This window comes from Aspergillus fumigatus, chromosome 1 (assembly GCF_000002655.1).
Source record: "Aspergillus fumigatus Af293 chromosome 1, whole genome shotgun sequence".
In the NCBI taxonomy this organism is placed as follows: Eukaryota; Fungi; Ascomycota; class Eurotiomycetes; order Eurotiales; family Aspergillaceae; genus Aspergillus; species Aspergillus fumigatus.
In genome coordinates, this window is record NC_007194.1 from 1,734,467 (window position 1) to 1,756,477 (window position 22,011).

General features: G+C 50.8%; 5 protein-coding genes across 5 annotated transcripts; 2 read left to right on the top strand and 3 right to left on the bottom strand.

Annotated features, from left to right (window-relative positions):
• The first annotated feature begins 956 nt into the window (after nt 1-956).
• AFUA_1G06020 (J domain-containing protein) lies at nt 957-6,081 on the top strand. Its single transcript, XM_745259.2, has one exon. It carries the CDS (start codon nt 3,728-3,730, stop codon nt 5,492-5,494), a length of 1,767 nt encoding a protein of 588 aa, XP_750352.1. The 5' UTR covers nt 957-3,727; the 3' UTR covers nt 5,495-6,081.
• Nucleotides 6,082-6,551: 470 nt separating this feature from the next.
• AFUA_1G06030 (AP-1 complex subunit gamma) lies at nt 6,552-9,984 on the bottom strand. Its single transcript, XM_745260.2, has 5 exons — nt 9,737-9,984; nt 9,514-9,637; nt 9,254-9,442; nt 7,078-9,190; nt 6,552-7,024 (listed from the first exon to the last, which is right to left on the bottom strand). The coding sequence occupies exons 1-5, from the start codon at nt 9,744-9,746 to the stop codon at nt 6,929-6,931; spliced, it is 2,532 nt and encodes an 843-aa protein (XP_750353.2). The 5' UTR covers nt 9,747-9,984; the 3' UTR covers nt 6,552-6,928.
• A 274-nt stretch (nt 9,985-10,258) lies between these two features.
• Nucleotides 10,259-12,535, top strand: AFUA_1G06040 (putative sterol o-acyltransferase (APE2); the record flags this gene model as incomplete). The annotated part of the gene is made up of 6 exons (XM_745261.2): nt 10,259-10,778; nt 10,838-11,278; nt 11,330-12,031; nt 12,094-12,349; nt 12,414-12,455; nt 12,509-12,535. The coding sequence occupies exons 1-6, from the start codon at nt 10,660-10,662 to the stop codon at nt 12,533-12,535; spliced, it is 1,587 nt and encodes a 528-aa protein (XP_750354.2). The 5' UTR covers nt 10,259-10,659.
• Nucleotides 12,536-12,991: 456 nt separating this feature from the next.
• On the bottom strand, nt 12,992-14,874 carry AFUA_1G06050 (putative nucleotide-sugar transporter; the record flags this gene model as incomplete). Its single annotated transcript, XM_745262.3, has 4 exons — nt 14,441-14,874; nt 14,310-14,386; nt 13,368-14,240; nt 12,992-13,265 (listed from the first exon to the last, which is right to left on the bottom strand). Exons 1-4 carry the CDS (start codon nt 14,522-14,524, stop codon nt 12,992-12,994), a joined length of 1,308 nt encoding a protein of 435 aa, XP_750355.2. The 5' UTR covers nt 14,525-14,874.
• A 154-nt stretch (nt 14,875-15,028) lies between these two features.
• AFUA_1G06060 (uncharacterized protein) lies at nt 15,029-21,687 on the bottom strand. The gene is made up of 5 exons (XM_077803846.1): nt 21,239-21,687; nt 20,084-20,945; nt 19,852-19,954; nt 16,912-19,788; nt 15,029-16,843 (listed from the first exon to the last, which is right to left on the bottom strand). The coding sequence occupies exons 2-5, from the start codon at nt 20,284-20,286 to the stop codon at nt 15,425-15,427; spliced, it is 4,602 nt and encodes a 1,533-aa protein (XP_077660017.1). The 5' UTR covers nt 20,287-20,945; nt 21,239-21,687; the 3' UTR covers nt 15,029-15,424.
• Nucleotides 21,688-22,011: the final 324 nt, after the last annotated feature.

Here is a 22,011-nt window from a genome sequence, read left to right on the forward strand (position 1 = left end):
AAACGATACCAGCGGAGACTGAAGAAACTGCAGACCACATGGACAGCCACTAGTACCTATTGTTCTATATCCAGCGGTTAGATCGACTCTGGGCCTCTGTGACAGCTTCGCACCGTTGCTGTCGGTCATTTGGTGGATAAGATACATAGCACACACCCCCCGGAAATGTGACATTGTCATCATGCTCACTCACCGGTGGATGGGCGCCTGAGCCTGTGACTGGGTATGCTTGTGCAGGGAAGATGAAGCATTCGCCATGCAGGCTAATGCCGGGGCAATCATCACAGCATGGCAAGAGCGTGCCGATGGTTGGCTCGTTTCTGGAACGGACCTCCTGTGCAGATGACTTTCCCAGGAACCAATTATGCTTCCAGAAGCGTCCACTTCATGTTTCGACGGCGCTCAGGGCTCTGGGGATGGCACACAGTCACCACAGGGATGCGATAGGTCAGCTCGCCAAGTAGGGTGTCAGCCATCACCAGGCCCTGGTTGTGTCAGATTACGCTGTGGTTCGAGCTTTTTGGAGGTGTCAGCCACATCAAAGGCTGTTTATCCGTTCTGCCTTTCGTCCTGTTCGCCTCAATGGGCCGCTAAAGCGGTGGAAGCCTAATGCGATGAATGTGATTGAGCCGAATCTAAGCTTAGCCAATCATTAAAGGACCATCGAGTTGTTCAATAACTATGAGAGAAAATCATCATTCTCATGGACAATGGACATCCCAGGACTCAGGTACTGCTTCGCCGCAAGTGTCACGGAACTGGCCGGGAGCTACCCACGGGACCATTTTCACGCGAGCGAGGATCGGATCGATGAGGGGTGTAGCCGTGGATTCGTTGGAGACACCAGCCAACGATAATTCGACGTTCCTGAATGAAAAAGGTTGCATGTAAAACTAACTCCGCACATGAGAGATGTGATCTCTAATGCTCCGCTCCTCCTTATTAGCGAATAAGGCGCAAGAGTAGAGAAGCTCCTGAAAAGGAAAATCAAGGGGAATGACGAACCTGTCTCAGTCCTCCGTATTGTGGGACGAGAGCGGAGGGGAGCCAGGTGCGTGAGCCAATTCTAGACCGCGACTGCAGCAACCACCTGCAATGGGTGAGGCAAGATACAGAGAGAGGCGGACCATTAAAAAACAGGGCCTCTCGGGCGATGTGATTGGATCTGAATGTCAACCCCGGCAAAGGCGAAGGTGATGGGACTCTGTCAACCTATAAGGAGGAGAGTTCATCGGGCAAGAGTGGAAGGCATAAGAAGTGTGGCCAGTGTGGCAGCCAGTCAGTCACAGCCGGCGCCAAAATATTAGTGCGGGGTTTTCTGTTCATCATTCCCTTTTGCAGGACATGGCTGCAACAGAGTCCTCTGAGAGGATAGCTGTGGTCAGACTGTATCTTGGAGGTGTTGTTCCCTGGAAGCTGATTAGTTCACGTTCAGATAGCACACCATCCAGTCATGATGAAGCATGGAGGGGTATTCTGAAATTGCCCCGCAAGCTTTGGCTGATGACGGTTGCACTGCTCCTGGCTGGCTGCTCATCTGCCAAAGAGATGTCAGTCCTGTACAGAGTAGAGCACATCAAAGGATCATCAGGATTAGGTTGGGTTCTCGAACCAAAGAGGAGGCACTCCCATTTTCTGTTGTCCTGCAGACCTCCCTCCCTTCGGGCTGGAGGGAGAAGCTGAGTTTTTCCAAGACTAGGCGTGAGTAAAATAAGGCGAGCACAAGTCTCACTGCTGCCTTTATTGGCATCAAGGGTATGCTCTTCGTCAAATATACTAAGTACTACTGCGTGCTGCTCACGGGGTGATAGTGATACTCCCCAGGGTGAGCATCTCCAACGACCATGTAGTGTACCAAGCAAGAACAGGGCTGTTGCCGAGTGCCTGTTAGCGCAGCACATCGTCAATCAGTGATCTTTCATTTCCAGCCTGAATCATGGCTGACTATTTGTATCACACTTGTTCCTGAGTTCCCATTCACAGGACTGGTACCTGAAGCATCCTTCTGAGGAGCTCTAGCAACCACACTCTAGTCAATTGATTCTTTTTGATATCAAACAAAGGTGACTACCTTCTAGACTTAGCTATTTATCCCTTCATCCTTATTAAATTCACGGCTGCCCATAAGAGTCGTCGAGCCGTTCTCCGATTGCCCTCGCGGATTGTCATTACCATTACTACTATCTGTCAAATATCCTCCACTCCGTCGGAGTTACCAACAAACCAACTCTGAGCGACACCAAGCGGGTCCCTAAACGTGGTTTCACTTCGTACTCTACTTCTCCTTGTCTTCGATACTAATTATCTGCCAATTAATCGATCTATCCACTTTCCAGCTACTCCGCCCACCTTTTGACCGCTAATTCGGATTGAGATCATCCTTTCCCTGGCAACCAGAAACAGTAAAAGGAGAAACAGCTGGATACTTAGAAGGAGACGACCCCGGGAGACAGGCTCGTTCTTTTATGTGTAGTCTTCTCAACTACTACATAATTTTTTATCTACCAACAGCGCTGCATCTTCCAGAGTGCCGACTCCAACATTATCTTCGCATTGTCATCATCGTTCTCATTCTCGCTCACCAGATTCGGATCCCATTCCAACCCGACCTGCAGAGGGAGTGTCCCGATTGAATCTCATTTGTTCCTCCACTTCCTGTGGCATCATCGAGCATCTTCCACCTCATCACTTCCTGACTTATCAACAAGAACAACATTAATTCCATCGCCATCATCGTCATAACTAAGAGTACTCTCATTATTACTCATCTTATTCATCTTTGAGCTGTTCATCTACAATTCTGACTAAGAGTGGTGCCACTTCACCGACGTCGACAATCAAGCGTGGCGCAGTCCATACTGTTCTTGTGGCCCTTCAAGTGTTGGCCCTCATCCTGTCCAACTCAAACATTTTGCTTGTGCCTGTTCCTTTTTTGCTTTTTTTTTTTCAAAATTTTCCTTTTGATTTGATATTGTTATTATTATCACTATTATTATTCTGATTTTCGCCGACTGCTCATCTGGTTTGCCCCTCGGTTCACTGCTTCACTGCTTCGCTGCTACAGTACCACATTTTGCCCCCTTGAACGGAGTATCTAACCGACAAATCAACACCCGCTTTACGACGGAGAAAATACACTTTTGGATATCCAGGCCTAACTTATCCACCCCTGATTCAAGAGTGGCTCCCTTCTAATATCAGTGCGATCACTTCCAATCATTGTCTTCTGGCTGTCTTTCAGGGCCCGATTCCCTGTGGTTGCTCTTTTGCCTTGCAGTGTTCTTATTGCTGATCTCTCGCTTTCCCACTACATACATTTCTCTCATACCAGATTACATGAGTTTTTTTCTGGGCGCATTCTGCCGTCTTCGCCGACATTCTTAGGTGAATTGGTCGTCTCTTGTGCCAGGAAACTGGATTAATGAACCATTTGATCGTCACGAGAACCCACGTCACAGTCGTCACCCCATTGCATCCGCCCACCTTATCCACCCGTACCTAGGTCGGCCCAGGTACACTCCCGTGCTTTCCCACCGCCTCTCGCCTCCTCCATACCACTCCCCTTCTGGTGTCTACCAATTTGCTTTATCAACTCACCATTTCGCCTCTTGGTACATCATATATTTCTTTTTCCTCTTTTTTTCTTCTCCGTCTTATATATATATTTTCCCATTTGATAATCCCATATTGTTGATGTTTTTCAAACGAATGTTGATTTCTTCACATAATGTTATCGACACCAGATATCGATCCATATGCTGTCCTCGGAGTTCAGAAGGATGCGACCCTCGCTGAGATCAAGTCCGCCCATCGGAAGCTGGTTCTCAAGTGCCACCCGGACAAGGTGAAGGATGAGTCTCAACGCAGCAAAGCTCAAGAAGAGTTTCAGCAAGTACAGCAGGCCTACGAGCTTCTTTCCGACGAGACCAAGAGAACCAAATATGATCAAAAGGTTCGTCTGGCCGAACTCCGGCGCGAAATGATGGCGCGCGAAGGCTCCTCTGGCGGCTCATATCCATATTCGTCGCCGCGCGGTAGTGGTACCTCCCGGGAGTATCGCGATGGGCGATACTACGAAGAGAGAAAGCCAGCCGATGCGGCTTTCTTTGAAGATGATTATAGGTACACCGAGGAGCCGCGCCCAATGTCCCGGAAGTACGACGAGTTCGAACGGCGACGACCCCGGACGAAGCCGACCGAGGAGAAGAAGAAGTCCAAGGCGGTTCCCCTCGATCATCTTCGCACGGGGAAAGATACGGCTCGTGAGAGTGTTAAATCGACCCACACCAGTCGGGCCAAATACCGTACCAAGGAACGGCGGCGGGAAGCTTACGAGAAGCTTGAACGGGCGGGACCGTACTACGATTCCGAAGACGACTACTCCGACGCTTCGACTTCCAGCGCGTCATCTATCTATGTGAAAGTTAAAGTCAAGCGCCCATCGGAGTCGAGAAGGAGTCGCGACTCGACCTCGAGAAAGACCAAATCGACTGATTCAAGCCGTCGCTCTGAGCGTGCACGGTACGATGACGACGATGACTATTCAGATGAATGGGACTCCAAGCACGAGAAATTACACACAACCGCACAGGATTATATTCTTCGCTCCAAAGCTGCTCCTGTCGAGAGCGATCGGAGACGTCGGTCGTCTCGCTCACCCGTCCGCCACCATGGCTACGAGTCTGCGGAACCCGAGCCATCAACGTCTCGGCGTCCCGTCCGCTCCAGCCGTTCGAGCCGGGAAGATGTCCGCCCTGCAGCATCCCGCAACGGATCCTACGAACATCTGGAGTCTCAGTCCCGCAGCTACGAGACTAAGAGACCCAGTATGCCAACGGCTGCCACTTCTCCGAGTATCAAGGTATCCTCTAGCACCGTCCGGCCGTCTCTCCAATCTTCGCGATCTGCATCGAGTGCACAATCTCAGTCTCGTTCGAGACGAGAGCCTCCTAGTCGGGTAGAACAAGTTCTCCTGAACATGGTTCGATCATCGGTCAAGCCAAGGGGCGTGGAGAGATATGATTCGGGCTATTCGAGCCCCGGTACTCCAGAAATGGCATCGGGGGATAGCCCGACCAAGACCTCCACGCGCTACAAGATCAAAGAGCAAGACGCGACGGTGGTCGAACCGGTCATGCCGCCGGCACCCACCAGCTCGTCGAGACACACAAGAGCGTATTCACCGCCACGCGCAGAACGCCCTTCCACCTCAACTCGATCCGCACCGAAACCGGTACGGAGTAGCACCACCTATGCCTATCCTTCTGAACCGTCGTCTCGTCACGAAAGCACCCGTCCAAGTGCGTCTAGACAGTCCTCATCAAGACTCTTCGGCGAAGTCGAATATAGCGCGCAATTTAAGGAGAAGGACATCAAGTATGTCCGCGAGATCAGGCCCGAGCACATTGTCTACACCCGAGATGCCTATCCTCGCCAGCACTACGACGAATATCGTCAGCCACCGGCGCCACGGCGCCAGTCCACCTATGCTTGATGAATGCACGACAGCACGGTAACGACAGAAGCCATATTATGTTGCAGCCTTTTTTTTGTTCATATCATTTTCGCAATCTTGCGGTGGGGCGGTGAAAGTCCTCGCACAGCTTCATTCTAGATGGCTACATTTTTCCGCTGATACTTTAGACGCTCTGGATCTCTCCTCTTATGCCGGTGTATCTCATTATTAGCGTTTGTGAGAATCTTGTTGGACTATTTTTTTTGTCACCCTGGATTCTTTTTGATTCTTCTTGCCCATATATTTTTTTTTCTTCCTCTCTCTTCAGAAGCCTTTTTACACATGACACCTTCACGCATGCGGTAGACTGGAATTCCAGTCTATCCATCAGATCGATTACATATCATTGTTGGCGTACGGACTGCTATTGATCTTGGATGCATTTGAGCCGATATGATACCGAACTGGGGGGCACTACTGGGGAGCAAACGATGGATATCTATGATGACGATTTCACGAATCACCTTGGGAGGGACAGAACAGCACTTATTACATACAACGACAGACAGAAATGGAACATTGGCCAGTAGGCCTGCTTCATGATACTATCTCATTGAGACACATAGACACTGTAAATTCGTCATGTTGCAAGTCATACACGATCCCCTATCAGGAACCAAGGTTGGCAGGTGCCCGAGCGCAAGATCCATGACATCAATTCTGCATTCTATTACCCCTCATGGGAGAAACAGCTTTAAGCAGGTGGATCTTAGTGGTCAATTCTCATGTACCCCAGCTTAATGATATGAATATGCAAATGACAATGACATCATATGTAATCATCCTGCTTTGCCTATTGAGAGGACCTCCCAACCACTGACTAGCAACATGGAAGGCAAAGGGTATTTTGCCTGCGGCAACTAGGGAAAGCGCTTTTATTTTGGTAATCCTGTATATTTTTAACTCTAGGTTCTCCTGCTCATAGGGCGGGGGAATCCCACGGTTAGAATTTATTCATGAATGATGTGCATAAGCAGTTGTAGGTTTCCTGATGGATCCGTCTCATTACATACTGTACTACAAGAGGAAATGCATATGATAACAGATCTCGATCTGGTGATTGACATACAGATTTGCGCTAACCTCGCTAGCTACTTTCCAGACACCTCTGAACACTTCTCATCATATTCAATTGATCCTAGACGCGGATCGCAATGGGCGAAGCATTTACCACGAATCAAGTAGGTAGATCACATGGCAAGAAAAAAGAACCACAATGGAAGGGTATGTGTGTGATAGAAGTAGGCCAGAGTTCAAACGGCGGAAATAAAAAGATTGTAACCTTGCCCACCAACAATTGAACATGCTAGAGGATGCTGTAACAATTGCCTTCAATGGTATTAATGCGTCAATATTTGATGTGCCTGTCTTCTATAAACATGAATCCAACGTTTCCTGCTGCCCATCAAGGCTTCAAGGCTCGGACCAGTCGACTTGATCCGTCACCGATTCTGACCCGTCTTTTGAGTATGTAATACGAAGACGAAGGCGGAGCCTGGGTGGGAGTGCCTATGATGATACCGTTAGCCAGGAGTTGACTTGTAAAATGCCGACAAACTTACACCACTGATGGCTGCAATCTTTAGCATCTGCACGCCTTCGTCTCCTGCAGAAAGCTCAGATTTGTTGATCGCGCTGAGTTGAAGCCGTTGACTTTTGGGCACCGCGGCTTGTAAGCCGACATGGGAGAATTGACTAAAGTCGGAGACGTTGCGGAAACGGGCCTGGATCTGTGCATTCCCATGACCAGCTCGCTGTACCTGCAAAGTAAGAGTAAGATCGTTCTTGTTGTACGCTGTATGGACCGCTGCGGCCGATGGGGATGGTGCTGGGGATGGCGCGGATCCCAGTCCTCCAAGGATATCCACAGATGCGGATGCCGGCTCCGCTGGGCGTGGTGAGGGGGTTGCTCCGTTTGAGCCGAACAGGTCCATGATGGCGCTCGTGTTGACTGATTGGGCAGGTGCGTGTGCAGCTTGCGGGGCGGGCGAAGAGATGCCAGAGTCTCCACCGAGGATGTCCGCAAGTAGGTCTGCCGTGTTCTGAGATCCATTGGCCGCCGGGTTCGTTGCCGGAACATCGGCGCCGCCCATGAGATCGACGAGCAGGTCCTGCTCGGCCTGTTTGGCAGGCTTCTTCGACTTGTCTTTGAGCAGCTTACTCTGGCGCTTCTTGCTGGGAGCGCCAAGGACCCTCTGTTCCTCGCGAATCTCGGGAGGTGGCATCCGTTCCAGCACACCTCTGCGGATTTGATCGTAACCGAAGAGGTTGGTATATTCGACCGCGCGCTGTTGAATCTCCACGCTCAGATCGGCGGTCCGGCTGTTGAGGAAGCGCCGGAGACGCTCTATCTGCGCAGGATCTGTCATGCGTACCGTGAGCTTCATCGATGCCGTCGTAATATACTCGACGACGGTCTGCGTCGCGTATGTGCTGTTGAGAATATTGTTGAAGAGGTCAACAATGTCGCTTTCCTTGACCTCCTTGACGAGTTCCTCCTCCTCATATTGACCACCACGGAGCAAGCTGTCACCATATTCACCAATGACCCAGGTTGCCGCAAGCGTCAACCCCTCTTGAGAGATATCCTCTTTCAGGGATGTGTAGAGCTTTTGCACGCAGTACGTCTGCAGTTCCGGAGTAGTGGCGATCAAGCGCACAAACGACGACAGGATTTGTTCCTTGACGTACGCACCGGCCAGCTTGAGGACGCGAAGAATGGTGTCGACATGCCAGCGCTTGTTGGGGGCGTAGCGGTCAGCAGCGATACCAATCTGGGTTGTCATGGCTGGTTTGAACTCGTTGTCGGCAACCTCTAAGAAGGCGAGCAATTCCCGGACGAGGACACGCACGTTCGACTCATTGATCAGCATGAAGCTCAGGTCGAGGGCTCGTCGCCTGATGCTGATATCCGGGTCCCGGAGACATTCCAGGATGGTATTGCGGTGTCTCTGAACAGCATTCGGCTCGATCGCTACCACCTTATTCAGGGTATTGAGTGCAACGTAACGAATGTTGTTATCTTTGTTGGAGAGGAATTTTCCCAGAATATTGACACCCAAAACCCGCAAACCAGAATCCGCCTCAATATCAAGAATAGTGAGGACGGCCTCGTAAAGGATAGCATTTCCCACGTTCTTGGTAGAATCGGTGTTGGTAGCCACCTGGGCCAAAATGTCGTTGATCAACTCGCTGGTTGCTGCATCTCCTCTTCCGAGTACTTTCAATAAGCGAAGTATCTTGACCTGAAGGAACGGGTCCGTGATGCCGGAGACATCATGCTCGGGAGCGTAACCGGAAGTCGTCAGTCCTTTCAAGGCCCGCACAAGACCAGGGGCCAAGGGCCGGAACATCTCAATCACGCCCTCTTGCCCTTCCTCGGCCTCCTCTGCCTCGCACATGTCTATTACCAAGGTCAACCCGCACAACAGCACACCGTGGTTTCGATCCGACAGCAAGGCCTTGGCTTTCTCCAGGAAATGTTCTTGCAAGTCTGGCACCTTACGGCAGATACGCATGGCACATAATGCTGCCTTCCGCCGAATGTAGGGATTGGCTGTGGAGAGGAGGGACTCGACTTCGGTGAACAGATCTCGAGACATTTCGACGGAAGCAATGTTACCCAGGGCACATAGCGCCAGACCGACGATATACTGGTTGGAATGGTTGAGATCACTGGATCCTGTCAGCCAGGACACTTCCTAGAGCAGCAAGCAGAGGTTGAGACGGAAGACCCACTTCTTCAATGAGTTGGTCACCAACGTCAACACTTCCTGATTCTCATCCAGGAGCAGCATGGTACCCAGGTACCCCAGCCGCTTGTCGGCGAATCGGTGGGACGCCAACAGCTTCAGGCATTCAATCTGACCAAAGTGTGTTCGTTCCCCAAGAGTGAAAAGATAGAGTAGTTTGGCGACATTGTTTCTCCTGCAAAGTATCATGTATGAGCTGGTTGTCCGACTGAAATTTAAAGGTGCTGGTGTCTGGTGTTTGCTGACCGGACTCCCGAATCATGGCTCTCTTCTCTGAACGACGCACGAATAGCGGCACTTTCTTTTTGGATCACTGCTCGTTCATCGGCAATCGTCTTGGCCGATCGGACATTCCGAATGAATTGTTTAACTGTTCCGAGCCCGCATGTGCGGTAGGGATTGATTAGTGATTCCGTTGCCAGCTCAAAAGGGGTGTGGGTGGGGGGGATCATGGAGGGCAAACACGTACGGGATGTCATGGCGGTCGCAAGGACCCCCGAACGGGGAGGAAGAGAGGAGGATGGAGGGAGTTGCGACGATTAGAGAAGAGACAGGAAAACTAGAAGAAGAGAGGGCGGCGAAGAAACCTGTCGACGCACTACCCGGGAATAAAATCGATGAATGGAAGTCGACGACTTTCTTCTTTGATAGCTGCGCTTCTAGTTAGCCATGTCGAGCCTCGCCCGTCCTTTGCTTGATCTGGCACTCTTGGCAGCCTCTTGTTCGGGCTTAGCGTCCCTCGTGCCCTGAGAATGTCACGTGTCGTCCCCGTGATAATCTCCATGTGGCGGCCTTAGTAGTCAGGCATCAACTTTGACTGATGGGTGCCTTAGCCCTCAGGAAACAATACACAGGTATCAGGGATGTATGTAAAAAAGGGGGAAAAATTACCGGAGATCGGCCGACTTCAGCTCCGTGGGTCCGACAAGACCCGGAGGTGCAGATTATGAACTATTGATATACGAATACGGAGGGCTCCGGCTTACACTACGGAGTACTTTAGTGACGAAGGCAATGAAGCTATGACGTGCGCCCTGACTTCTTTGTTGACGCCGTTCTATGCCGTATCCGTGAGTGCTTATCCAGACAGATGTCCATTGTGCCTTGGAAGTCCGGTCGATCCGTTCGAGAGGTTCTTGGATGCGAATAATCCCTCGCATTTGGCTGTCGTTTGTTGGTCCCTGCGCAGATCATCAGCCTTACTCAAGTTTCGACTCTCTCACAGTGGTTCTTGAAAGGATCCACCAACAATACACATGACACATATTGTCAATTCCTCCTTCCATCAAGTTCCGAACTCTTGAATATATATAACGCCCTTCATAACCTATCCGCGTTGATGTGAAACCGATATCAATGTAAACTTCATTACTCTTGGCCCTCGTCATCAGCATGTCCACTGCCGTCTTACCGCGCAATGGCAATGAGTTGCCGCGAGCACGAGGTCTGAAAAAGGCCGAGGATAGTATTACAGCACCCGCTCTAGATAGAATTTCATCTGCCGATTCAAGGTTAGCAGGACTTACATCAAAGAAAACCTGAACTCAACCTGTGCTAATCCTTCATCAAGTGGTCGCTCAACCCCCGTCGCCGATGATGCGCCCCCGTCAGCGCATTCGATATCCAGCGCCAGGAAACAGGCGCGAGCTCGGAGTCGCCTGTTCTATACCATCAATTATATCCCTCGCGTATCGCATTTTGACCCCAGAAGCGACCATCACAATTTTCGCGGCTTCTTCACACTGTTCTGGATTGCGCTGTTTATCATGGTGGTTACGACTGTGCTGCGGAATATCAAGGATACTGGTTACCCGTTGAGAGTGAGAGTGTGGGGCCTGTTGTCGGCGAACGTGTGGGAGTTGGGTCTCAGCGACCTCGCGATGGTTGTCAGCAGTGGTCTTGTCGTGCCGCTGCATCATCTCTTTAGGAGCAATGGCTTGCTCCGGTGGGGCCGAGCTGGTATGATTGTGCAGAGTCTCTTCGAAGCAGTATGGCTTGTGCTGTGGATCAAGTGAGTGCACTGTGCTCAAACCAACTCCCTCGTATCTAACAAAGTCTCTAGCTGGCCTTTCATGATGCACTGGACCTGGACAGCCCAGGTTTTCCTGACTTTGCATACGCTTGTCTTCCTGATGAAGATGCACTCATACGCGTTCTACAATGGACATCTGAGCGAAACGCAGCGTCGACTGGCTTCACTAGACAAACCTGGCTTGGTCTCAGTCGATACAGCGGTGCGATACCCAGACCCGGCACCGAGCGGACACCCGACACACCAGCACAGCAATCATGCGCGCTCTAAATCGGTCGAGGAAGTGCGCGAGGATCTGGCGTCTGAATTGACTTCGCCCCTGGGATGTGTGACCTACCCACAGAACCTCTCTCTCACCAACTACATCGACTACATCTTCTGCCCCACGCTCTGCTATGAGCTGGAGTACCCCCGGAACAAAAATAGACAATGGACCGAATTGGCCGCCAAAGCTCTGGCGGTCTTCGGCTGCATCTTCCTCCTAACGCTGACGAGCGAGGAGTTCATTGTGCCTGTCCTCAGCGAGGCTAGTGCCCAACTACCCCTGGTCCACGGCGCCCCAGACAAGGCACTGATTCTGGCTGAGACCATCAGCATGCTCCTGTTCCCATTTATGATAACATTCCTACTAGTCTTCCTGGTTATCTTCGAGTACGTGCTCGGCGCGTTTGCAGAGATCACCCGCTTCGCCGACCGCCAGTTCTACTCGGACTGGTGGAACTCCTCCGACTGGTACGTGTTCATTCATTTTTTCCGGGCCAGCAGTAACGCAATCTAACCGGCACATTGTACAGGCTCGAATTCTCCCGCGAATGGAACATCCCCGTGCACCACTTCCTCCGCCGGCACGTCTACTTTCCTTCGCTCTCATACTTCTCCCAGCCCGTAGCCATGTTCATCACGTTCCTCGTGAGCTCCGTCTTCCACGAGCTCGTCATGAGCTGCATCACCAAGAAGCTGCGCGGGTACGGCTTCCTAGCCATGATGCTCCAGATGCCCATCGTCGCCGTCCAACGGTCGCGATTCCTCCGCGGCAAGAGGACCCTCAATGTGCGTCTCCTCTCCTTCTTGATCATGGGATCAGCTCACTAACTGCTTTTTTTTACGTGTGCAGAACGTCTTCTTCTGGCTTTCTATGATAACAGGGCTGTCTATGGTGAGTTTTAGACGTTTCTGGCAGATTGATGATGCGTAGCTGACGTTGTCTAGATGTGTGCTCTGTATGTCCTGGTGTGAACGGAAAAACATACACTGCAGTCGGTAGAATAGCGTGTTTTGGTTATACTTGTATTATAGTGTGGTAGACTTGGTTATATACCCTCGTGTTGATACTGTTATGTGTACCCGAATGATAAATTGTATTTCGTAGTCCAGACTTCACATTTGACAGTAAAAACCATGCCCGTCTCTTATTCCGGTTGTAACCTAAGCCTAACTGGATAGAAGGGGCGTGAAGAACTTTCTAACACTCATGCTATGACATGAAAATAATCGGTTTCGTATGTATGACAACCTTGAAAGCGTCGATGTCGACTACTGCCTCTAGTAACCAATTGAATGCGCGGCACACTTAAGCCCAAGAACAGAAGCAACCAAATCAAACACCACCTTCAACGCCGGACCGAGCCAAATTGTCCTAACGAAGAACCACAGAAATGGTGATGCAGTCCACGATGTTTGCCTCTTTATAGGCTATATGTGCTCAATGGGCTCCTCAGGCAGCAGAATCTGCCTCTCCTGCCTGTCACGGGGAAGACATGCTTTGAGAGGGGGACGGATGATGTCGTTGAACAAGAAGGTCCCGTAGACGAGAAGCGCAAAGCCCAGGACTTGCAGCCACTTGAATGTTTCCCAGCCGAGGGCGAGCGAAACAAGCCAGATGAAGAGTGTCCGGCAGGTGTCGATTGTGCTACGGGAGGTGGCAGATACAGTTCGGGTGACTGAAAGGCCAAAGAAGTTGAAGCCTCTGTGAGAGAGCAACAGATTAGCCTCTTGTACTCGGAAATTTGCACAACGCAGAGAGAGAAAGAGAGAAAGGGAGAGAGAGATGCTGTGCGGAATCACGAACCCAATGCTAATCATAATAAGAATGCTGGCCATGGCAATGTACTTGTTAGAGAAGACTTGTCGCCAGCCTTCTTTGGCATCGAAATAGCCGTAGCGACCGGCTTCCGTCCGTCCTACAGTAAGGTACAGAATGATGGAAGCAATGACAGTGATGGAGAAGCCGAAGATGCCTTCCCAACCAACGACCTGAAGAGGATCCATCGCGTAGTTCTCGAGAATCCACTCTTCCAGCACGAACTGAGAGGCCGTGAAGACCTGTGCCGCTGCAATCAAGAGCACACCAATGACAGCCTTGAGCGCTTCAGGAGTCTTCGCTATCTCCCGAGCTTCCATCACAGCCCGAGTGGCAATTGCAAGAGTATCGTCCCGTGACATGTCATGGCCATGGCCCTGGCCGAAGAGTGCACCGGCAAGTCCTACCAAGGCGACACCAAGAACCACCACGAACAGTGCAATCCACTGGTATAGGAACAGCTTCCGACGAAGAAACAGGACGCTGAACAAACCGACAAAAAGAACCAATGCTCCACGAGTCATTTGGTAGATGCTAGCCGCGACGAAGAGCAGACCGACGTTCATCAGAGTCGTCCCCGCGATATCGCAGCATGCCGGCGCAGCGAGAAGGAGGATCCGACGTCCACTGAGGTACGGCCGACCCTCAGCATCGGTACGCTTGAGAGTATGGTTAGATGCATCAGGACCGTCAATCGTATGGTCCTCCTCATCGCCTATGTCATCGGGGTGGACGGGGTTATACCCGCCTGCAAGGAGAGGCGAAGAATTGGGCGACAGACGCGGATATATGAACGATTGGTAAATATGAGAGGCCCATATCACGAGCCAACAGCCCATTTCTCCGACGAACATCTGAACACTATCATCGGTACGGCATTGCATTAGCATTTGATTGTGTAACATAGTGGATACAGGGGGGGAAACCCACGTCTGGACGACCGGCTGCTCGAATGTTTGCCGATATTTAGGGTCTGGAGAGTCGCAGTTCCGTACACATTGCATATCCTTTCACATAACATTAGCCAGATATAAAGAGCAAAAAGGCCTCTGATATCACACCTGAAACTTATTGAGGATTGTATTGCAGACCCCGGTCACGAGCATCATCGTGACCAGAACCGGTACCACAGCCCTAGTAGCCATCTTGCACCTATTGGGAGGTAGTTATGAACCAGAAGGACATATGTACTGCGTATAACAATATGCTCAAAGCGGTTGAAGGTAATAGCTAGCTATGCTAGCTAGCTATGAGCTGAGGTAGTTCGATAATGACAACAGACTGAAGAAGGGACAATCGAGGCTTGATCTCCGATGTAATCGATCCAGCGAAAATCAGAGACCAAGGACCAAATGGGAAACGTCAATTACAATCACAATCACTTATTGAGTACCATTCTGGGCCAAAGAGGAGAGATCAATGAAGAGAACAAAGGGCGGAGGCGAGTGAGTGAGGTGAGTGACGGAAGTGGTGGAGATGGGGGAGGCTTATCAGCTTCCTATCAGATATCAGCATAACTTGTACGTACAGTACGGAGCATCAGCAGCTGATCAGCCACAGTCTTGAATTGGCTTGGCGGTCTCTAGTATGGGTGCACAAAGGCACATGATTCGTATCAGATGATGATAGCGTACTAGGTACCATCTTCATGGGATCTAGGATAGCAGACCAGATTGATATTGGATAATAGATATGATATTAGGATGATTATTGCAAGTACCCAATATTTCTCACAAGGAACGCTTTCGAGCCTTCCTATCTAGACAACTGACAAGAAGTCCCCTCGCTTTGCCCCATATTCTGTCACTCCAGATAACGCCATGGCTAATCTAAGCAGACCAACAAGATGAAAATGGCACAAGGAAACAGAAACGGAAATCAATCCCACAAGACCATGTGGGATACCCCAGAACGATAATGCTGACCGCGGAAAGCAAACCGGAGCCTCCCGTTCTCAGGCCGTGCGTTAATGTACACATAAATCATTCCTACGTACGCCAGATAAATGAATATCGCGCAATCTAGCTGCGAAGTGCCATCTTTCCTTACATGGCATAGATGGCAATGCCGTTGTCGTCAACAGTCATGGCCCCGTTGTTCAGCTCAACTGTACCCCAGTCGAAATTCTCCCAAGAGTCATTAACCACGAGCGCGTCTTCAAAACGTGAAGGAACGTTGATCCAGTCCATCGGGATCCAGCTATCATCAGAGACATCAAACTTGCCGCTAGCATCTTGGATCTTTGGGACCTCGCTATCCTTTGGCGTCTGCGTCGCAACGCCGGTTTCGACAGAGTCGGGAGTATCCTCAGACTGCGCATTGGCGAACATTTCAGGGTTGATGAACTCATCCATAGACCCAAAGCCAAATCCTGAATCGCCGCCGAAATCCATGAACGTATCTTGAATGGCCTCGAGAGAAATGGTGCTATCTGCCCAAGGATCCTTGGTAACTGCAGCAGATGGCGCAGACTGATCCACCGGCTTTACAGTTTCCTTCTTACCATCCTTACTCGGGCTTGGCTTGAGCGCCGACAAGGTGGGAACTTTGGCCGCAGTTGTACGAGGAGTCTGCTGAGTCGAACCAGGAGAAGCGGGCTTAGTGCCAAGGGGTCCGGGCGCGCGACCCACACCGGGGGTATTAGGAGCGATTGGTTCACCCTTGACTTCATGCTTTGCGGAAGACGAAACGATACCGGTGGTAAGAAGGTCCTTCGTGAGATCCTGAGGTTGGGCTCCCTCTTCGTCCTTCACAAGACTAGTGTGGAAGCTTTCAATGGCAAACTCGAGAGGATCGTTGATCGGCTCCTCCACCTTGTGGCTTTCTCCGACATGCTTATCAAGTGCATCCTGAGTCGCAAACCCGAGATGGTGATACTGACACTCAATAACGCTGCACTTGAATGGGCCACCCAGGACTAGACCAGCTGGCTTAGCCTCAGGCACGGCCTGCTTAGCCGCCTGCAACTTCGAGACTGGTGTGCCAGGAGCTTGACCTTGGGTTGGAGTCCCGCCAGGATGAGACTGCTTCCTTTTCTTCGAAGGAGGAATCTTCAACTTCTCGGGCGGAATGCTTCCCGGACCGTAAACGTGTGGAACTCCTTGGGGAGATGGCGCTCCAAAAGGTGGCTGCGGCACTGCAGATGTTGCCGAAGCGGCCTGGCTTGAGGCTCTTCGGGCTCGCTGGAGAGCCTCTTCCTGTTGTTGAAGCTGCTGCAAGTTACTTGCATTTAGAGCAGGCATATTGTTTTGATTGGGCTGCGGCATGGTAGAGGATCCTTGTGGCACGCTACTCGGCCGGTGGCCAGGAGGTTGATTTTGCTGTTGGTTCACCCGAGTGATCATAGCGTGGAACAGCTTCCGGATGTAATTGATGGTGCCGCTAAGATATTCTGGAGCAATGGTAAACTGGTCATTGATCGTCCAGTCCGGACCGGGTTTAAATTGCCTCATTAATTGTATACGCTACGTCAAGATTGAGTTAGTATGTAAATCCCGGGAGGAGCGGGTTCCAGGGTCGACTGCGGACATACCATTGCAAGTAAACTGCGAACGTTCTTCTCCTGGCCAGGGATTTTTGAGAACCATTGGGCAAGAGTGTCCATTCTACCAAGCATGTCGGTGCATTCACGAAGTTGCTGGGTCATGGCAGCTTTCTGCTCCGGTGAAAGGGCAACAGGTTCCGCTGCAGGCGCATTCTTCGCAATATCGTTGTAGAGCTGTCGAATCTTCTCGGGTAGGTTGTTCCATGCTTCCTCCGCCGCTGCTCGACTGATCGGAAGCCGTTGTTGACCTTGTTGTCTACGCATTTGCGCTAACTGCATGCGCTGCTGAGGGGTCATTGCAGCCAGTTGCTCGGGCGTGATAGTCATATTGGGTCTAGAAGGCGGCGCCGATACTCCTCCTTGAGTAGTAGTGGGCTGGGCTGTCTTTGAGACTGGTGCTGCTTGGGCTTCTGTAGGCTCATCAGCGGCTGATTTGCGCTTGGTGCCCTGTTTGGGAGCCGAGCCCTTTACACCCTTCGCAGCCGCCGTATTTTGAGCCTTGACAGTTTGGTTTTGTTGGTTTTGAGGTGGGGTGGGCTGCTGAGGACCCTGCTTTGCCTGAGGATTGGTAGAAGGGCCTGACAATGGAGGCTGTTGCACCGTTTGGTTCTGCTGGTTTTGGTTCATATTCTGCGCGGCTAAAGCCTGGGCTGCTCGGCTTTGGGCCATCTGCATCAGTTGTTTCTGCCTGTTCCGAAGGATGATCTCGCGGAGCTGGTCGTCGGAGTAGTTGGCCACTTGAGCACCCAAGCGCTGGCGAGCCATTTGGATTTCAGTGGCGGTGACCGGCCTCAACGCCGGCATGTTCATTGGTACTTGCTGCTGGCCCGCCTGAAACGCTTGTGGATTCACAAACTGCTGGGGCTGTCCCTGGAAAGTCATCATCTGTCCCCAGTTGCCCTGGCCATTCTGATCTACGTTACGGACGGCTCCTTCTTTCCCTTGAGCTACAATCTGGGCAAGATGTAGCTTCTGCAAAGTCATGAGTTTCTGCAAATCAACTCCCCCAAGAGCTTGCGGGTTTGCGGCCACCCATTGTTTCAACTGACCCCAGGTCTTGATATGCTTCGGGACTGGGGAAACCATATTCGGGTTGTTAGCTAGGATCGCAGGAGGGAATTGAATGCGATCCATCTCCTTGACCTGATCAGGCGTCATCTCTATGCTCCCACTCTGCTGCCGCAGAAGTTGCAGTTTGTACAAGTCGTGCTGCCTCTGTTGTTGTTGCCGTTGCTGAGCCGACATCTGCTGCCCCGCGAGCATCTGATTGGGCATTTGTCCATTGTTCATTCCGGCCAGTTGCTGTTGCAGTCCGAGAGACGCGCGCATGTTCTGATTATTACCCATCTGATTGTTCACCATCTGCTGATTCTGGCCGGGTTGCGACAAATTCTGCTGCATGGGCAACGGTTGCTGACCAGCATTTGCTCTTGCGAGAGCTTGGTTATTTGCGAGAGCACGGCGCTGCTGATTTAAAAGAAAAGCATTGAGGTGTTCAGGGGTCATTTGAGCCAGCTGTTCGTGCGCCGCGGGTGGCAGACCAGGGGGAATCTGGGGTCGACTTTGCATTCCGGGCTGTCCTGCAAGACCCTGCACGCCATTGGGCTGTTGTCCCATCCCGGGAGCCCGCGACGGCGGCCGGACTTGTGCAGCCACTTGCCTTGGGGACATCTGCCCAGGCGGCATGGGACGGTTCAACATCGGCATAGCGGGGCTTTGAGATAGTTGTTGCTGCATTTGTGGATTAGCCTGCCCTGCTTGCGATATCGCCATTTGCGCTTTCTGGGCTGCTTGAGCTCGTGCTTGCGCTTGGGTTTGCGCTTGGGGCTGAGGCTGGAACTGTGCCGCCTGCTGATTTCGATCCTGCTGGACGTTCTGAGGATTCTGCAGGTGCTGTGCCGCGAGAAACTGAGGGCTGATAGAGGCGCCATTGAGGTTGGTCTGACCCCCTTGACCCATCTGCTGGCCCACTTGAAACATGTTCTGAGGAGCAGTGTATGGCTGTTGATTCATTTGGGAAGAACTGGCAGGCACCACGAGCTGGCCTGCTTCTTGGGAACGCAACCCGTCCGCTTGCTGGCCCTGGATATTTTCCACGTTACCAATGAACGACGACGGATCAAGGCTCTGTTGGTTGCCCATGGGAAATCCCGAATTGCGCTGAAAGGTCATCATATTCTGAAAGATCTGTCGCTGCTGCGGATTCATCATGGGATCTGTCATCATGGCCCCATTGGGATCGACACCGGCGCTCTGCGCTCGTGCCATTTCCATGCGGTTCCGTTTATGCCTTCTGAGTTGATTCAAAGCCTGGCAACGGAAGAAGTACGTAATCGGATCCATGTTCTTTCGGGTAAGGTATTGTCTTTGTTCCGGTGTCATATTCTGTAGGTTCATGCGGATTTTCTCCATGTCTTCCGGAGGCGTTTTAGCAAGGATTTGATTGGCTATCCGACAGACATGTTCATATTCTTGAGCCGAGAGGGTATTGAGATCGTCAGGCAGGGAAGCATTGCCGCCTGGCCGTTGTTGCACACGTTGCTGCTGGAGCATAGCCTGATTCTGCTGCGACTGTTGCTGCTGTTGCTGTTGTTGTGACTGCTGCTGCTGCTGTTGTTGCTGTTGGCGCTGTTGAATTGCGGCTTGTTGTGTAGGATCATTGATGCCGATCGGCATCTGCTGTTGGCCTGGCATTGGAGATGCCTGCACAGGACGGTTCAACTGCTGAAACCCATTCTGCCCTACCCCAGGCATACCTGCTGCGGGCCCTTGGGGCATCATCCCATTCTGCATAACTGCGGCTTGTCTTGCTCTAGTGTCTCGTATGTGGATCAACTTCTCGTTGCATTCCTTATCATAGTCGGCCTGTGAAGAGATTCGAGGTTAGACTATCTGTGAGGATGGGCGGAAAGGAGAAAAAAGACTGACTTTTTCCCTGGCGTCTTTGAATGCTTTCTGCTCAAAGCTCATTGCAGCTTGAGCCGCGCTCTGAAAATCAATTCGTGGCTGAATCAACCGAAGGGATGTAATCCTTGTTGGACAGAAGAGTTAGCCCAATACGACGCGGAGAGAGTCAAAGAACACAGTAGAATTGTAGGACATGAATCACATGCGGCCCTCAAGCAGTAAGTGAAGGGAACACCAGAAGCTTAGCACTCACATCTGATAGACCTTGACAGCTCGGTCTTTAATCGGAACTTCCGCCCTCCAACCGCTAAAAGGACCCTGGGCTTGAAGCGCCTGAGCCACCTGGTTCATTATAACCGATGCATTTTCATTTCTCTGCGGCATCTGTGTCTGGCCGTGCGGATTGGCTCCGCCAGGCATGCCCCCGCCAACATTGGGGAAGTTTGCGGGATTCATGGCTGCAGCCCCGTCAGAGGGGGATCGGCGAGCAATCCGCGAAAGCTTTCCTGTCTCGCCAGCATTCGCTGGTAAATCCAAATAATCCTCACACGCTGCAATGTCTTATTTGTCGAACCCCGAGGGTTTCAGAGAGCTTCTTCGGTGGGATTGAGTAGCTGTCAAAGCTTCAGGTGTGAATGGAGAAAATGATAAGAATACAGGAGGCTTGATGATGTATGACCGTCGGAAGGTAGACTGGAAGCAGGCTCGAAGGCAAAGAGATATCGTAAGATCTGCGGTTTCGAGGATCGTTGCAAGTGAAGATAAGGTATGTACGTTTGAGGTGAAGGTATGTAGGTTTGACGAAAATCAGAGAGCATAGATTTGAGGACCAAGGTAGCGGAGAAATCGAGGCGTTTGGGCACCAGGTTATCAGTCGAGGGGATTCGCTGGCAGAGGTCGGAAAGTGGCTTGGGAGAGGAATGACACCGCGCCGGTAAAGGATGGGCTAGTGACAGGGATGTTGCGACAACGTTGCTTGCAGAATATCGTCCGAATAGAAGATAGAGATCTCTGGCCGACAACAAAGGGATTCAGAGGAGTCGAATGAGGATGGTAGTAATGAAAATAATGATAATAGTGATAACTGAAGAGGAAAAAGAGAGAAAGAGGAGCTCCTAGAAGTGCGTAACGGTGAAGATTAGGATGAATCTCTGCGCAAAAAAGACTCAGGTACGAAGTATGGGTAGTAGAATGAGGGGGTATTTTTCAAAAAGAGGATGCAAGAAAAATAAAAGAAACGATAAGACGAGAAGAACAAAAAGAGGAAGAAGAGGAAGAATGGAAGAACATTCGAACAATGCGTGTTCAGTGGTGTGATAATAATGCCAGCAGTCAATTGAAACGAAATGGACGGTCGGGGATGAAGATCTGGAGGAGGGTGGTTATTTGGTGGTGGTGGTGGGCTTACCGTAGAGGAGCTGTCTGGTGGCGTGGATGATATGATGGGTCGTCAGCTGGAGGGAAAATGATGAGAGGAAATATTATCCAGATGGAGGTAAGAAGTTCAGAGGATCAACTTCTTTCTCTTTTTCTTCTTATTCCTCGACAACAGTTTATAAAGAAGAGAAGTCAAAGAGGAAGAAGAAACAGTCGAAGAAGGAAAAGACAAGAGGCTTGTGTGAAGGGAACCTTCGATAGGACGCAGCCAATATGAAGCTCATCAAATGAAGAATGGTTTAGAAAAGAAAAACGATGGTGGAGCAGCCTAACAAGGGAGGAAACTCTCCAGAAACTGTAGTGGTACTAATTATTACTGACATACTTTTGGAAGCTCACTAGCTGAATAGTCAGTCCATAGCGATATAGTTCACTGGGAATATCATCCTTGATAATTTCTCATCCTGCGGCTACGAAATAATAGATTAGAAGCTGGTACTCTACCCAAGTCCTATCTGCCTGACAGATAATTGATTACCTATGGGTTTTGGCGGTACTACGAGAGGACTAAACTAAACAAGGTACTAGACCCTTCAGGCGTTTTGGGATTCGACCCAAAAGACCCAAAAAGTTTTAGTTGACGGGAGCGGATGATGGACCTACCACTACTTTACTACTACTAGTTAGCCAGTTAGTAGTTAATTACAGTCCTCTGTACTACCAGTCTATACCTGTACTAGTTGAGTCTCTGGTGACCAGGAAATTGGAATTCTCCAAAGAAAATGGGTAGCATCTCGATAGCAG

Bases quoted from the DNA above. Each gene is read 5' to 3' on its own strand.
- AFUA_1G06020 (XM_745259.2), top strand. From the start codon at position 3,728: ATGTTATCGACACCAGATATCGATCCATATGCTGTCCTCGGAGTTCAG.
- AFUA_1G06030 (XM_745260.2), bottom strand. The intron at 9,443-9,513 runs GTCAGCAAACAC...GATACTTTGCAG, and splicing joins AGCCATGATTCGGGAGTCCG to GAGAAACAATGTCGCCAAAC. The intron at 7,025-7,077 runs GTAAGTTTGTCG...GTATCATCATAG, and splicing joins AGATTGCAGCCATCAGTGGT to GCACTCCCACCCAGGCTCCG.
- AFUA_1G06060 (XM_077803846.1), bottom strand. From the start codon at position 20,286: ATGAATCCCGCAAACTTCCCCAATGTTGGCGGGGGCATGCCTGGCGGA. The intron at 19,955-20,083 runs GTGAGTGCTAAG...CTGTCCAACAAG, and splicing joins GCTGTCAAGGTCTATCAGAT to GATTACATCCCTTCGGTTGA. The intron at 16,844-16,911 runs GTATGTCCGCAG...ATCTTGACGTAG, and splicing joins TTCGCAGTTTACTTGCAATG to CGTATACAATTAATGAGGCA.